Raw genomic sequence first — 14,073 nt, forward strand, 5'->3', positions numbered from 1 at the left:
ATGGAAGCAAAGCCCAGGAATGTTTCCACTGGATCAATAAATTCAAATGGGACCAGCTAGTAGAGAGAACATTTCCTGTCATGTGAGCTTAGGGTTTCCAGCAAACACAAATATGTGCTTCCCCAACTTATTCAGGCCGGAATAACAAAATCTGTTCCCTGACATAAACCCGTTTTAGAGATCCAGTGGTGTTTAGTTCCATACAGTGGCACCTTGGGTTAAGAACTTAATTCGTTCTGGAGGTCCGTACTTAACCTGAAACTGTTCTTAACCTGAAGCACCACTTTAGCTAATGGGGCCTCCTGCTGCTGCTGTGCCGCCGGAGCACAATTTCTGTTCTCTTCCTGAAGCAAAGTTCTTAACCTGAGGTACTATTTCTGGGTTAGCAGAGTCTGTAACCTGAAGTGTATGTAACCTGAAGCGTATGTAACCCAAGGTACCACTGTATTTCATTTGCTACAAATTTAAGACCTTAGATCTAGGAAATGTGGATTTATGTGTGCATTGAGTAGCAAGGAACTGTCAAGTCTTTCCTCTCTGTTTTAAAACTTATGTGTATTTACTTGACCTATCTTAATTCTAGTGACAGCCCGCACAGTGAGCCAGGCACCATTGATGAAGCAGACCATGACAATGGCACGGAGCCACACACCAGCGACGATGGTGAGTGTAGAAACAAGAGGTAGAAATGAGCCTGAGGAAGGCTATCAAGAGCTGTGTGTGGAGAACAGCAACATGCATTTAGTTCCTAATCAGATTACCCTGGACTAACATATGGCTGCTTCCAGGGGGAGATATGTCTGAGTGTGACAGTGCAAGCGGATACTGATGAAGTGCCTTGATAGATATGTAATCAAAGTAGACCATATGGGAGCATACTAGGTTACCTGTTTTATTTGTGATTTCATTCCAAGGCATTATGGGAGTTGGCCTTTATGCCCTGGTTAACAAGCTAGCCTTTCCTTCTTCCATTTGGCCTGAAAATGGCATCTCTGGATTGTTTGTTGTTCTATATTTGTTGTTCCAGTGCCATGGGAATAAAAAAAATGGAGATGTTGATAACTATTTGAGTGGCCTGTAATCTGTTATGTTCACCACCTAATGTGCTTCTGATATGCTTCCCAGGAAGAACAGTGATAGAACTTAATAGAAATCTATAGTGTTTTTTTAATGAAAATAAGTGATGGCAGCCTTTTGATATTGGTGGAACCTTTCCAAAAGATTTGGTGAGTTTTAAATCAAGCTGTCACCACAGCCCCTCTCATTAATAACTAGTACCTCCTCAGCTTGATACTTTCTCACTATGGAATCTGCTCCTTTCTGTTTACTCTCTGCTGTATTTAAAGTGCTGCAGCAGTTAAAGGAACTGGAGTCTATTCTTGCAAAAGGGTGTTCACATTTTTCCATTTCTAAGACAAGATCCCACTTTTGATTAAATCTGTGCTATCATCAGTACTTGCCATGACCACAGAAAGATTGTTGCATAGATAGATAAGGTTTAGACTATGGAAACCTGCTTAAAATTATGCATCAGTAATAAGGGCTGCGCTGAACGTACTCATTTTTAGGGGGACATTTTCAGCAGTGTTGCAAATCTCCCCCCACCACCTTTTGATTATTTTCCAGGGATTGCTTTGAAAATTTTCACTATTAATTTGCATTACTTCTTCTGAATTGACTTTGCCCTTAATGATGCTACCTTCGTAATGAAATATATAGCCTCATAGCATCATAAATTCACTATCTGACCCTTGATGGCTAGAATCATTCATGTGAGTAATCCAATAAACAGTACTCTTACTCTAAATTGCCTTAATTTCCATCAGCACATAGTAAAAGCTTATTGGCTATGGAGCACTAGAAGGTGATCTGTGATTGACTGGGATCACCAGAGTGAGGGAAAGAGAAGGGAATGGGGCTGGGGGGACCAGTGTCACGGAATAAAATAATCTGAATATTCTCACAGCTAAAACATTTCTGCAGTTATAATTCACCCCATCCCAAAATCCTTATTTTCAGCTCAGAAATACGAACAGAAGGATATTGGGCAATAGCCTTAAGGAGCTCAGTTGGATTCCTTCGTTCCATATTAAATTTCACACCTTCAGGATTGGGGGCGGGGGGAGATTTGTATTCTAGCCATGCACACACCTACCCATCCATCCTTATTTTTATTTTTATTTTACAGACTGAACAAGTTTGATTTGGACATCAGTGAGAATTAATAAGCCTGGAACCACATGTTGCCATTTCAATTGGCTTATTTTGCAGATTAGAAAACATTGTTACAGAATCCTGCCTGTTGCATGACTCTGCATGCATGTTGTCTGCTTGCTTTGTGGTCTTTGTTCCATTAATATTCTCCCTTCAACGCTGCAAATAAAGTCCAGTGCCCTATTGATGCATGTTGTGGGGAAATGGCAGCAGTGGCTCAAAACAGTTGAAATGTACTAAAGGCCCAAGATGGGGAGAAGGGACAAAGAATAATTCCAATAATTGAAGATGGATGTTTAAAGGGAGGAAGGGAGGGAGATGTCAACCTTCATTTTTCACTGTTGGTGACTAACAACCTACCTCAACTGAAAAGGAAAGGCAAGCAAGCTTCCATTTAGGCAATTTTATGCTTGAATGATTATGTTAATAGTTCTGATTGGAGTTTCTGGGTGATTAACCATGACACAAGCATGGAGAAGAAGAGTTGTTTCATTTTATAAATTTACATACTCTCTTCTAGTCTCTTTCCCCTCCCCACCTAACCCACAGCCCTAGTGAGGAACATAGCAATTCTCAGATTCTGTGAGATAACCACATTAGCCACCACAGTTCTCTCCAATTCTGTGAGAGTCCTTTATAGATTCTGCCTGTTACTACCAAATGTCACTTTATTTGGACTGGGTAAAGAGGTAAGATGCCTTTCCCAATATTGCCGAAGACTGGTCTTGAAGTCTGTTCCTAAAACTGTCTCTGCCTTCCTGCACACAGGAACGTAAGAACTGATCTGCTAGACCTGCTCAAGGTTCTTTGGGTCCAGCATTCTGATTCAAACAATGCCCAAGAAAAAAATCATAATCAAGATGATATGGTGTACTGTGCTTCCAGGTTGTTGTTGCCAACATACCATCTGAATTGCCTGTAATCAGGGGATTTAGCTGTCATGACTAATAGCCACTGATAGGACCCTGCCCTTCATGAGTGCGTCTACTCTTCATTTTTTGAAACCATTTTATTCTGGAAGCAGATTAGACTTCATTTTTGTTTTTGTTTATTTAGAGACAGGTAGATTGAAAGAAGCATTGTGCTCATCCTATTTTTGTCTCTGGTAAACAGATTTTGGCACATTTCACGTTGCTTTGGAAAAAACTCTGAAATGTGTCTCATCAGAGACAATGGGGTGTGGGGTGTGTGTCTCTGTGTACATATATCTTATGGGAAATTAAAAACTTTTTCAAGTATCTTTACCAGACCATAGTTTTTATGCTCTGTTCCATGCCAAATCCTTGTCAGATTATTTTATTGTTATCTGGATATTAAGTGAAGCCTTGTTTATCATTAGGTGCTGCCCCAAACAAACAAACAAACAAACAAACTTGTTTCCCCTTAATGAAAATGTTACATACCTAAAGTCCATTTTCCCAATTTAGTTTTGTCTTTGGACCTTTGACATGCTATTCTATGGATGAGAGGGGGTTGAGGATTTTTATTTGTCTTCCAAAAAAGATAACTGAGCATCTAAAAAAAAATGAACTTGTTCTAATGAAGTGCTTGATGGCATCTACCGGAAACCTTTTTTTTTTTAGAGTGGCCCAGGAAGTGACATGTGGTTGTAGAATATTAAGCTGGCACACTGCAGTGAAGATTTGTTTACATAACTTTGTCTTGCAGGGTAGCAGCTTCTTATCCCGCTTCAGCCTCTAATTTTCTTGCATGTTTATGTGAGTCACTCCAAGGGGTAAGACAAGTTAAAAGTGGGAAAGATGGTCTCTCAGGAGACATCCTTAGCTTGATGGTATCCTGTGGGTAATTGGTCCTTTCAGGAGTTTCCTGAAGTGAGCGATTGTCAGTCTGTCACAGGGTGGGCTTATAAAAGGTCTAATAAGTGGCATAATCAGTTGTCCAAGTGAATCAGACATTCCACTTTCTGCATTGTATAGAGGAAACAGAGGTGTATACAGGCATGCCTCTGAACAATTACATCTTTTCTGCCTTACTGATGTTGTTCATGTGGTAGCCTTGGGATAGAAGACTACGAACTCCTTCTGTATAGTCTTACCAAATCTGAGGAAAGCTTGTTGATTTCAGGATAACCATTCTGAACTTGCAGCCTGTGTACCCTGGATCAGGTAAACAAGCTCAAAGGACACTTTCCAGAATTTCTTTCCTCTGCTCATAATTTAAAAATATATGTAAAGAAATGTGCCAAAAAGAGCCATACACTTCTGAATAAGTCGTGGGTGAATTCCTCTGGCTTGCCTCCTAATATGCTTGGTTTTATTTCAAGCTTTCTGGTGTGTGTGAACTTCTCCCAAGAAATAACCCCAACATTTGAACCTAGCTGTTACCTGGGTCACCTAGGAAAATAAAATATTCTTCTCTGAGTTCTGTAGAAGAATGATGGGAGACAAATAGGTATGAAGGAAAAATTCAGTTCATATTTGAAGGTGAACTTAATTTTCCATTTTCTGAAACAATATGCGAAACGAAACACAGCCTGCCCTCCAAATTTGTCCAAATTCTGCAGTGCAGATCTCTAACTATGTAATGTGGGCAAAAATGCATATACCAGGGTAAACATGCAGATATTTTATGCTTGCCTATGGTCATAATAAAGATTCTTCTTCTATTAGTGAAAATAACATACAAAAATGCACTGCACTGAGGAATATTGCTTTGCAAAAATGTGTATTTTAGGTAAAATTGCATACAGAAATCTGTATATGAAGAGAAAATTGCATAAATTCTGATGACTTCATGGTTTTGTTTTTTTAAAAAACCATTGCAAACTGATGTCAAAATTTGGGAAACTGAACTTAAGACTGAAATTGACAGATTCAGTCATCCTAGATACAAATATATTAGAAATATAAATATAATGAAACATACAAAAAGTAAACAGAAATTTTAAAATGGCAAAGTTAAAAAAATGACAAAATACAACAAATTTGGAACAGTATAGGTCAGGGGCAGTACATTGGAACCTGAAGGTTCTCAATAAAGCCTGTTTTTTCAGTTCAGGCAGACTGGGGGTATTGTTATATGTAGAAATCACAGTGAGTTATTAGTTAGAATGGAAGATCTGTACACACTTCCCATAGCAAGGTTTTGGGCACACTTCACCCAACTGTCACTCACGTGACATCATATTATGTCAGATGTTGGGATCTCTTTTGTCTTATCTAAGAACCATAGCATTAAGATCAGATCTAAGTCTCTACCTCAGGCATCCCCAGCCTTCGGCCCTCCAGATGTTTTGAACTACAATTCCTATCATCCCTGTTAGCTAGGGATCATGGGAGTTGTAGGCCAACATCTGGAGGGCCACAGGTTGGGGATGCCTTCTCTACCTGCTCTTTGATACTAAAAAGGAGCAGTAGATGCTTGTGTCTGATTTAACACTGTAGTACTGGAGACAGGTTTCTTCCTGCTCCTTAAAAGGCAGCCTGCTCTTTAAACAGAGAGTGGCTTATCTTCTATTTTAGCTCCAATCTCCACCAGCTCCCACAGATTGAACTTTGAGTCACCTGATGTCATATGTCAGGCGATTGACAGTTGAGCAGCTGCACCCACCTGTCAAAATGACCTACAGAGTGTGGGCCAGTTCTGGATGGTTCATACAGAGTTGACTCTGACCGCTCCCATACAAAGGCATGCATCCACAGTGGCTTTATAGCTTATCCCCGAAACATATTTGCAAAAAGCAGACGAAAGCATCAGGAGAGGTGAACAAGTATATGAAGAATATCTGTTGCCATTTGGGGTACATTGTCCTTTGGACAGAATGGGAGGAATTTGCAAAAATGTGTACATTAATTCTTAGATGTGTCGTATGCTGGGGCAGCTCAATTGTGTATCCAGGTGGACTCTTGAGTTTCTTGAAAAGCATATGTAAGATGGTGGCAGAAGTGTGGAGATAACTGCAGTGGTGTCTTCACAATTGATGGTGTGCATCTGCATAATCCTGGCCTAGTATTTCATTCTCTTTTTTTTTTTTTTTTTAATATTTTTTATTAGTTTTACAAAAAATTTTATAACAAACAAACACAAAAAAGAAAACAAACAAACAAACAAGTATAGTTTCATAATGTCTTTTCATAAACTCCTTTCCTCGGACTTCCCCATACCTCCCCTTTCTGCATCCTCGTGTCCAAATTTTATAGCAACTTATAAATATTTTTTTCAACTCTAATTCGTCATAGTCCTTTCTTATTCTAATCTTATATTACTGCAACCCTTTCTCTCTGTAGAATCTCGACATTCTAAACCTCCTCAAGTTTATAGTAGTCCTTAAGATAGATCTTAAATTTCTTCCAATCTTCTTCCGCAGTCTCCTTTCCCTGGTCCCGAATTCTGCTCGTCATTTCCGCCAATGACATATAGTCAATCACTTTCATCTGCCATTCTTCCACGGTGGGTAGATCTTGTGTCTTCCAATACTTTGCGATCAGTATTCTTGCTGCTGTTGTTGCATACATAAAGAAAGTTCTATCCTTTTTTTGCACCAATTGGCCGACAATGCCCAAGAGAAAGGCCTCTGGTTTCTTAAGAAAGGTATATTTAAATACCTTTTTCATTTCATTATATATCATCTCCCAGAAAACCTTAATCTTCGGGCATGTCCACCAAAGATGATAAAAAGTACCTTCAATTTCCTTGCATTTCCAACATTTATTGTCCGGCAAGTGGTAAATTTTTGCTAGCTTGACTGGGGTCATGTACCACCTATATACCATTTTCATCACATTTTCCTTTAAGGCACTACATGCCGTAAATTTAATTCCGGTGTTCCACAACCTTTCCCAGTCAGCTGACATAATGTTATGGCCGATGTCCTGTGCCCACTTAATCATAGCTGATTTAACTATTTCATCTTGTGTATTCCATTTCAACAGCAAGTTATACATTCTTGACAAATTCTTAGTATTGGGTTCTAGCAATTCTGTCTCAAGTTTTGATTTTTCCACCTGGAAGCCAATTTTCCTGTCTTGTTTAAAAACCTCCGTTATTTGATAATAGTGGAGCCAATCTTGTACTTTGGGTTTTAGTTTTTCATGGCTCTTTAATTTCAGTTTCTCTCCATCCTGTTCTAAAATCTCACAATACTTTGGCCATCCGACCTCCATATTGACTTTCTTATGGGCCTTCGCCTCTAAGGGTGACAACCATCTAGGGGTTTTGTTTTCCAACAGGTCTTTGTATCTCATCCATACATTGAACAGCGCTTTCCTTACAATGTGATTTTTAAAGGCACTATGCACTTTGATTTTGTCATACCATAAATATGCATGCCAACCAAATGCATTATTGAAACCTTCTAAGTCCAAGATATCTGTATTCTCGAGGAGCATCCACTCTTTCAGCCAGCAGAATGCTGCTGCCTCATAATACAACTTTAAGTCCGGCAGGGCAAATCCCCCTCTTTCTTTTACATCTGTTAGTATTTTATATTTTATTCTGGGCTTTTTGCCCTGCCAGACAAATTTCGCAATATCTTTCTGCCACCTCTTGAAACAATCCATCTTGTCAATAATCTGCAAAGTTTGAAACAAAAATAACATTCTAGGCAATACATTCATCTTAATTACTGCAATTCGGCCTAACATTGATAATCTCAAATTTGACCATATTTCTAGATCTTTTTTAATTTCTGACCAACATTTTTCATAATTGTCCTTATACAAATTCAAATTTTTAGATGTTAAATTAACCCCTAGATATTTCACCTTCTTAACCACCATCAAACCTGTCTCTTCTTGAAACTTATTCTTCTCCATATCTGTCAGGTTTTTCCCTAAGACTTTAGTTTTTTGTTTATTCAATTTAAATCCAGCTACCTGGCCAAATTGTTGAATTATCTCCAACACTTTTTTCGTGCTAGTGTATGGCTCTTGTAAAGTTAGAACCAAGTCATCTGCGAAAGCCCTTAACTTGTAATGCTTTGCTCCGACCTGTACACCTTTAACCTGCTGGTCATTTCTAATCATATTCAGCAACACCTCCAGAACAGAAATAAAGAGCAATGGGGACATTGGGCACCCCTGTCGTGTTCCTTTTTCTATCTTGAGTTCCTCAGTTATTACATTATTTACAATCAGCTGAGCTCTTTGTTCAGAATATATCGCACCCATACCGTTCTCAAATCCTTGGCCTACCCCCATCCCATGAAGGTTCTTTTTCATAAAACTCCAAGAGATGTTGTCAAAGGCTTTCTCCGCGTCCACAAATATCAGAACTGCTTTAGTATTTATGTTCACCTCTAACTTTTCCAAAATGTCTATTATATTCCTAACATTATCTGAGAGGTGTCTCTTTGGGAGAAAGCCTGCTTGGTCTCTATGAATCTTTTCCATCAGTACTCTTTTGAATCTTTTTGCTAAAATGTCTGCAAAAATTTTGTAATCCACATTGAGTAACGAGATTGGGCGGTAGTTCTTCAATTGAGTCTTTTCAGTCTCTGTCTTTGGTATGAGTGAAATATATGCTTCTTTCCACGATTCAGGTGCCTTTTTTCCCTCTAAGATCTCATTACAGACATCCTTTAACGGTTGTATCAACCATTCCTTTAACGATTTGTAATATCTGGAAGTCAGTCCATCTGGCCCTGGAGATTTGCCCAATTGCATGTCCTGAATGGCACCCTCTATCTCTTGTTCTGTTATTCTCTGGTTTAAATCCACCTTACTTTGAGCGGAGATTTTTTGTAATCCATATTTATTAAGGAATTTATCTATGTCTTCTTCATTTTGTAATCCTTGGGAATAAAGTTTTTTGAAGTAACTCACAAAACAGTTTCTTATCTCATTTGGTTTAGATATGATCCTTCCATCCACTTCTAAACTTGAAACTGTATTTAATTTCTGTCTTTTCTTGAGTTGCCATGCCAAGAGCTTGCCACATTTGTCTGCCGACTCAAATGTCTTTTGTCTCATTTGCTTTATTTTCCACTCTATCTCCTGATTCATCAATTCCATATATTGTGTTTGATACAATTTAATCTCCCTCAAAATCTCCTGGGACTTTGGTTTTGACCTTAGTTTTTTCTCTCCTTCTTTTATCTTTTCCAAAATTTTTTCTCTTTTCTCCTTTTGCTTTCTCTTCTTTATTGAATTTTGTTGAATCAAAAACCCTCGCATCACAGCTTTACTTGCGTCCCAGATCACTCTTCTTTCCACATCGCCCCTTAGATTAATTTCAAAATAGTCCTTTAAGGTTTTTTGGGCCTTCAAGTGGAACTCTCTATCTCGAAATAGGGTGTCATTCATTCTCCATCTAAACTGACCAGTTGTTGTAAGTTTCATTTCCATCTTCACGGCGTTATGGTCGGAGCAGGTTTTTGGGCAGATTTCTACCTTCTTAATCTTCGGAGCCATTCCACTAGTAATCCAGATTTGATCAATTCTGGTCCAGGTCATCTTTGCTTGGGAGAAAAAGGTTCCCTCTCTTTCAAGAGGGTTCCTTGTTCTCCAAATGTCTATTAAGTCCATGTTTTCAGTCATTTCAAAAAAAGTCTTCGGGAGTCTCCCTTCTTTAGTAAGTATCAGTCTTTGTGTCTTGTCCATGTTTGTAGAAACTACACCATTCATATCTCCCATGATTATCATATTATATTCCAAGTAGTCCGTCAGGGTTTCATGAATTTTTTTGAAGAATTCTGCTTTACCTTCATTTGGTGCGTAAATCCCAATTATCAAAAATTTTTCTCCTTGTGCTTGAATCTCCACCGCTAAATATCTTCCTTCTTCATCTTTAAAAATCATTTTTGGGGCCCACTTCTCTTTTACATAAATCACAACTCCTCTTTTTTTCACTTTGTCCGACGAGATAAATTCTTGTCCCAATTTTTTATTCATAAGCAGTCTCCTGTGGGCTCTGGTTATGTGAGTTTCCTGTAAACAAATCACGTCCAATTGTTCTCTATACAAAATATGGAATACTTGTCGTCTCTTCAAAGGCATGTTCATCCCATTACAATTCCAGCTAAGGAATTGCAGGGCCATCTTGTTATTTTTCTGGTATTCCTCCAACTGCTCCCAATTGTTGTTCCTCCTCTGTTGGTGGTGGAAGGTTCTGTCCAAATGAAAGGTTCAAAATGTCTATTACGCTCCTTTGTTCAGCAATTGGGTCTACAGTTCCTTTCTGTAGATCTTCTTGATTTTTATGCAGGAAACTGTCTTTATCCTGTGTCGTCTTTATTTTCACCTTCTTGCTCCTGTAATCAAAAGACAGTCCCTGTGGAAATTCCCACCTAAAACGAATGTTATTCTTCTTGAGCAGGTAGACCAAGTCCTTATAGGAAGCTCTCAAGTCCAGAATATGTTTAGGGATATCTTTAAAGATCTGTATCGGTGAATTCCCAATTTGTAAGGCCTTTTCAAAGTGCAGTCTTAATATTTTGTCTCTTTCCTCCTTCGATCTCAAGGTAATCAAGCAGTCTCTCGGTACCTTTCTATTCTGTCTTCTGCCCAGTCTGAATGCCGTTGTGATTTTGATTTCGTCTTCCTCTAAGTCTTCCCAGGCATCAGCAAACTCCTTCATTAAAAAGTCCGTAAGATTGTCTCCTTCATCCTCTGGAATTGATCGTAATTTCAGATTCTTTTCTTTTCTTTGTAATTCCCACAATGCCAGAGTTGCATCGTGGTCATAGACCTTCCTGGCAATCGGTTCTAATTTTTCCTGAGTCTCTCCAGCAATAGTTCTGGCTTCCTCCGCAATTTGACGTGTGGCAGAGTTTTCTTGCGTAAGCTTATTTATAGATTCTGTATTCAAATCAAGTCTTGCTGACAGGTCTGTCAATTTCTGTGAGTTCTCTGTCAATTTCTTAGTGTTCTCTGCCGTTTGCTTTGTTAAATTCTCCAGGGATTGATTTATCTTAAGAAGGGCTTGCGATACTGCATCCATGGAGTCTGCTGTACCTCTTTCTTGTCCTGTTGTCACTGTCGGAGTTATTCCTGAGATCGAGCCTCTTTTCTTATGTTGCTGTAGCTGTTGTTGATATTGCCTTGTCTTGGCTCTCGTGCTTATCTCTTCTGCTGGGCCACTCATATCCTTGGGATATGAGTATTTCATTCTCTCCCCCACCCCACCCCATGAAGAGCTGCTACTTTACCACTAATTCAGATTACTGTAATAACATCATTTTTTTTTAATGAGGCTAAAATCAAAGGCAGCTGTGAAGTTTGTCACAACATTAAACTAAATTACGTCGTGAAAAAGGATGGTGTTAGCTGTACTGTGTAAATCACCGAGAGGTTTCAACAATTAAGCAGTATACCAAATTTATTAAGAAAACTAAACATTTCAGTGAAATCTTATCTTACATCACAGAGTGCACTCCACTGCTTTCTTACTGCAGCTTCCTTTTAATTGCCTCTCTCGTCTTCCCCCTCCTGCCTGCTTACAGAGGTGGAACAGATTGAAGCTATTGCCAAGTTTGACTACATTGGGCGGTCCCCACGCGAATTGTCTTTCAAGAAAGGTGCCTCACTTCTCTTGTACCATCGAGCATCTGAAGACTGGTGGGAAGGTCGCCATAATGGTGTGGATGGCCTCATACCACATCAGTACATAGTGGTGCAAGATATGTAAGTAGGAAGAAGTTTGCTGAACAAGTGAAGTGCGATAGGTTAGCTGTTTGTTTTGGGTGGAAATTGGTCTGTTGTCTTGTGCTTCATACCTAGAGTGAAGGGTGGGTTTATTTTCTTTTAAATCTTATTTGATGCCGTCCTGCACATCCTTTTAATGCCATTAATAATTGAACTTTTGGCAGAGCGCTGTGCCACTCTTCCTAAGCTGTATTCACATAAAAGCATATGTCTACTATGTTCTACAGGTATTGCGTCCAGGATAGTTTGATACAATATGTAAGAGAGTGGTTGTATGTGTGTCAAATCCAGAATATACTGAAATATTGTGATAGATTTGGCTAATAAATCTGGAATTCTTGATCTAGAAAAAGTCAAGCAGAAAACTTTCCCTTTCCACTCATCATGTTCTTTGGATCAAAGTTCAGCTTTCTTGTGCTGTAAAAATGTTTTTACTATCTTTCCTCCTCATATTTGTGCATCATTCCCCATTCCATTGCAGAAGTGGAATATTCTTCCAGATGTTGACAGCTGCAAGCATGAAAATTTCAAAGACTTTGTTCAACAGAAGCCCTTCCCCCAACCCACACACCACCCAAAAAACTATGGGGCATAGAGCCATATTATGCATAGCTTCCTTGATTTTGTTCATTCATCCACACGAAAGAAGGCCTCGTCTTCTTTTTTATTTTTTTTTAATTAGTTTTCCAATACTATTCCAATAATAGCCCATTACAGCAATGCTAATTAATATCTAATAATAAGTGGCCTCTTTTTAATATGTTTCTTCCCCTCTTACAAAATGTCTTTGTATTGGCTGCTATTCTATTTTGTATGTACTGTACTTTCAGTTAGTACAGCAACCTGTAGATTTAATATACAGTGGTGCCTCGCAAGACGAAATTAATCCGTTCCGCGAGTCTCTTCGTCTAGCGGTTTTTTCGTCTTGCGAAGCAACCCTATTAGCGGATTAGCGCTATTAGCGGTTTAGCGGCTATTAAAGGCTTAGCGGCTATTAAAGGCTTAGCGGATTAGCAGCTAAAAGGCTATTAGTGGCTTAGAAAAAGGGGGGGAAAGCGAAAAAAAATTGGAACACTCGCAAGACGTTTTCATCTTGCAAAGCAAGCCCATAGGGAAAATTGTCTTGCGAAGCAGCTCAAAAACGGAAAACCCTTTCATCCAGCGGGTTTTCCGTCTTGCGAGGCATTCGTCTTGCAGGGCACCACTGTATTAACTCTACAGGTTGCTGTACTAACTGGCTTCTATGTGGTAGCGAGCAATAGGTTTGAGAACAAGCCGAAGACCCTGTTGGTCAGCTGAACAAGAGTTTTGTGTTTCATATCTGTAGGGGCTTACATAAGGTAAAGAAATAAGTTAGGCAGCGGAGTGGAACTTTGAGCTGCCTCCTTTCAGCTCTGCTTCTCCCCAGACATTATTGCATCCCCCTCCTCCACAATCAAGCAGAGCTTCTCCCTCACGCAGAAGGCATTCAGTTATTCTGTTCTGGCTGACAGAGAGTTTCATTATTCATAGGGACGATGCATTCTCAGACAGCCTGAGTCAGAAGGCAGACAGCGAGGCAAGTAGTGGACCTCTGCTGGATGATAAAGCCTCATCAAAGAATGACATCCAGTCTCCAACAGACCATATTCCAGACTACGGATTTGGGGGAGTAATGGGACGGTAGGAAACTGATTTGTTCTCATCTGGATGCAAGCGTTGTCTTTCTCCTCCTCTTGTGACGGGCCCGATAGTCAATGCATGAACTGGAGGAAATTTATGAGCCAATTTGTACGATTTATGCTGTGTTTTAAATGGAAGGGGTCTGTAGAGATCCATTTATTAATCTAGATGACTTTGGAAGCTTGGAGTGGGGATTTCACAAGGCTGCTGTTGTTGTTGTTGTTGTTTTCTTCACAGGGTAAGGTTGAGATCCGACGGGGCAGCAATCCCTCGCCGTCGCAGTGGAGGCGATACACACAGCCCTCCCAGAGGGATTGGTCCTGGGATAGACACCCCTCCTCGAGCAGCAGCTTGTCCCAGCAGTCCCCACATATTACCACTGAACAGAGGCAGGATTGAGAGCCCAGAGAAGCGCAGGATGGCCACTTTTGGCAGTGCTGGCAGCATCAACTATCCAGACAGGAAGGCCTTGATTGACGGCCACCCACTGAGGCCCACCTGCAGCTCAACTCGGCACAGTAGTCTTGGGGATCAGAAGTCACTAGAAGCAGAAGCACTTGCAGAGGTAGGAGAGGCTGCAATTATGAAAAAGTGA

General features: G+C 39.8%; 1 protein-coding gene across 3 annotated transcripts in view; it reads left to right on the plus strand.

The window, feature by feature from the left end:
- Window positions 1-14,073, plus strand: part of SRGAP3 (SLIT-ROBO Rho GTPase activating protein 3) — a 211,050-nt gene that overhangs the window by 181,745 nt on the left and 15,232 nt on the right. For 2 of the 3 annotated variants that reach the window (XM_083491294.1, XM_083491295.1), the window contains exons 18-21: window positions 584-663; window positions 11,615-11,795; window positions 13,329-13,478; window positions 13,716-14,043. In XM_083491294.1, the coding sequence (XP_083347420.1) occupies window positions 584-663; window positions 11,615-11,795; window positions 13,329-13,478; window positions 13,716-14,043 (739 nt within the window). Of the gene's footprint in view, window positions 1-583; window positions 664-2,188; window positions 4,341-11,614; window positions 11,796-13,328; window positions 13,479-13,715; window positions 14,044-14,073 lie in introns of those variants that run through there. The other variant, XR_014522914.1, reaches the window with a different exon arrangement.

Source organism: Podarcis liolepis, assembly GCF_965112155.1.
Source record: "Podarcis liolepis genome assembly, chromosome: 2".
NCBI lineage: Eukaryota > Metazoa > Chordata > Lepidosauria > Squamata > Lacertidae > Podarcis > Podarcis liolepis.